Source organism: Poecilia latipinna, unplaced genomic scaffold (genome assembly GCF_001443285.1).
Source record: "Poecilia latipinna isolate Pla-1442-1.1 unplaced genomic scaffold, P_latipinna-1.0 Scaffold2722, whole genome shotgun sequence".
Classification (NCBI taxonomy): Eukaryota; Metazoa; Chordata; class Actinopteri; order Cyprinodontiformes; family Poeciliidae; genus Poecilia; species Poecilia latipinna.
Window position 1 is genome coordinate 88,236 of NW_015115338.1, and position 3,019 is coordinate 91,254.

General features: G+C 37.6%; 1 protein-coding gene across 2 annotated transcripts in view; it reads right to left on the reverse strand.

Moving 5' to 3' along the window:
• The window catches only part of iqub (IQ motif and ubiquitin domain containing), a 41,162-nt gene that overhangs the window by 17,167 nt on the left and 20,976 nt on the right, over window positions 1-3,019 (reverse strand). For both annotated transcript variants that reach the window (XM_015021099.1, XM_015021100.1), the window contains exon 6: window positions 632-787. In XM_015021099.1, coding sequence (XP_014876585.1) covers window positions 632-787 — 156 coding nt within the window. The remainder of the gene's footprint in view (window positions 1-631; window positions 788-3,019) is intronic.

Genomic DNA, 3,019 nt, shown 5'->3' on the forward strand with positions numbered 1-3,019 from the left:
GGCGTGTTTTCATTAAATTGTGCAAATTGTAATTACAATTTGCACAATTATGAGGTCAATGGAAACACAGCTGGTATTGGATTTCATTTGTTACTTTGACTGGTCCATTCTCATACGGGTTCATACACTGTGTTTTGATATTTGTGACTGGATGATCTGCTGGTTCTCCTACTGGAAGGTCAACTTCCTCCAGTTTCTAACTGGTTTCCTCCCAGGGTTCTCCTTTAGCTCCAGCCATCCTCCTATCATTCTATCTGACCTGCTTCTCTGTCCCTGCTGAAAAATATCCTCCCCCACACCATGATACTACCACCGTCATGCTTTGTGGTAGGAATGTGTCAGAGCAATATGCAGTTTTTCACTTTTTGCCCGTGGGTCAACAATAGTAGGAGTGTGTTTGCTGTCCCTATCACAGCTGGACTATTTACGGCTTGTTGCCATTCTCCCAGACCTGCACTCACAGCAGTTCTACTGACTGGTTCTCCCACTGGAGCTGTGGATCTCTGCAGCTCCTTCACAGTCACAGCCTGTTGATGCCCATGGTAACTTATCATACCAAAATGTTTTCATGATGTAAAAAAACAAAACAACAAAACAGTGTCCGTCAACAAGGAAATTAGTTTTCACTCACAGCATCTAGCCTCCTGCCATGATACTCATCAGCAGTCACATATTTCACAGGAGTTACCAACTTGTCATTGACACAGGACACGTAGCAGCCAATGCCAGTCATCTGAGTGGACATGTCCACAGAACACTGCTGCAGCTTAGACTTCAGCTCAGCTGTCTGTTTAGGAGAAAACGAAACACAAATGAATTTCAGTGGAAAAAAAAACTCTTACTCTCTAAGAAAGAAGGTTGGGTCCAATCAGTCTCATCCCTTCTCCAATGTCTCTGAACCACATTCCCTCATCAGCAGCTCATTCAGTTCTACAGAGGCTGACAATGTGCCATTACTTTGATTCAGGTGTGTTGCAAAGACACATCTAAATGTTTCCAGGGAAGTAGCTCTAGAGAGGCATGGACTTAGACAGCTCTGCTCTAAGCAGTGTAGGCTATTCTAACAATAATACCAAATTTTTCATTAAAAAATGAAAACACCCCATCTTACATATTTATGAAAATGTAAAAATGTAAATAAAATGACATGTACATATGATTTTTATTAATTTTGCAACACTGAATAAATTGAGAAATACAAAGAACCAAAGGTTGAGGAGAAATACTTTCAACGTGTTATAAAAAACATAATAAAATGGATGTATGAAGGACCAAAACTGACATAATAAAAAAATAAAAGCATAAATATATATTGTGTTTTGTGTCAGAAACTTTATAATAGTGTTATAGCTCCTGAATTTTTTATTTTTCTCGTGAAACTCTCCTCCAAAACTTATGTTTCAGTTTGCAGCTCTCATGGACTCAGAGGTTCACCATCAGGGTTTTCATAGTGTGGACGAAGCAGCCACTGAAGTTGGCTTCTGATTGAGGGGTAGGGAGTCCTCCGGTTGCCCGGACTTTGGATGGTAAGCTAACGCTGATGTTTGTTTTACAACTACACTCATATTTAATCAGTTGTAATATTAATGAAAAGTTAATGTGTTTCAGTAACACAAACCAGCTACAGATTAATTACACAGAGGGATGTTTCAAAGTTTTTATTTATAATTATGACTTATTATAAGTTATAATTATACACATAATTATAGTCATTAGTTACAGCTAATGACAACAAAGCATGTAAGATTAGAATATACCAGCAGAGAAAAATGTTTAAATACATGCTTAAACATTATTTTCAAAGGTACTCTTAATCTACGAGACAAGTCTCTTAGGAACTCATTCTAATTTATTAACTATGACTGTACTTGTAATACACCAAACATAGGCACTAATTTCAGCCACAGTATTGTTTTTTTGTTTTTGTTACTGTTACGATCTGTGTTTCTGTGTGTTTATTTTTGAGTTTCTGTGTAGTCCTGTTCCCTGTGAGTCTGTCTCTGCGTCTTCCCCATTGATTGTTTCCCAGGTGTGTTTCATTCCCTTAATTACCTCGTGTGTATTTAAACCCACCTGTTGTCTGTGTTCCTCGTCGGGTCCTTGTCTAACGTGTCTATTGTTGTCTAACGTATGTCTTATGCTTTCCAGTAGAACTGTACAGTCCTGGTTTGCTAAGCTCAAGATTCACATTGTCAGTTGCTACCGGTTGTTAGCTGTGAGCTAATTGTTCCTGCCGTGCTGCCTGACTTGGACCGTGTTGAGCCACTTCATTAAATCATAATCTTTTCACCAATACCTGGGTCTCAGCGTTCTCTTCTCACCACTACCACCACCAATCATGACAGTTACAGTATGTACACATTGCACATTAATTAATATTCATATTGTGTATGTTTTCAGATGTTGGTAAACTGGCACAGCAGACCATTTTGTGGCCTCCGTCTCTGTCCAGCTTCACAGACTCCCAGTGGGTTCACAACTTCAGGATGTCCAGAGAGCTGCACCGTTCAACATGGAAATTATGTGCCAAAAACAGTGATGGCACATACATTTAAAATAAAATCTGTCTTATTGACATGCAAGAACAATCTGTATATTACTGATTTGAAGTAATTAAATATGTTTGATTATGGTTCATGTGATCAGGTTCTAATGAAGCTGAATAAAGCTATGTTCCTTCTAATCTGTGTAGTTCTAATTTAATCAAATCTCATGTTCAAATATCCCACAGACTCTAAAATGGATTGTTTGCTTGGGGCTCAAAATACCTTGAACTCAACATAATCTTCATAGAACAAAGCTAGCAAAGTAAAATCTAGTAATGATTGAAGGTTTGGGACCATTTCCTGACTTCTTTGGTTTCATATTACATTGAAGACTCCAATAGGACAACTAAACAGTGGATAGAAATATGTAGTACAATGCGTTATATTATTTAATCAATGATTTTTACATTATCTTATTTCTCTATTATTTTTTGCACACACATTTCTAACATTTGTGTTTGTCATCTATATAT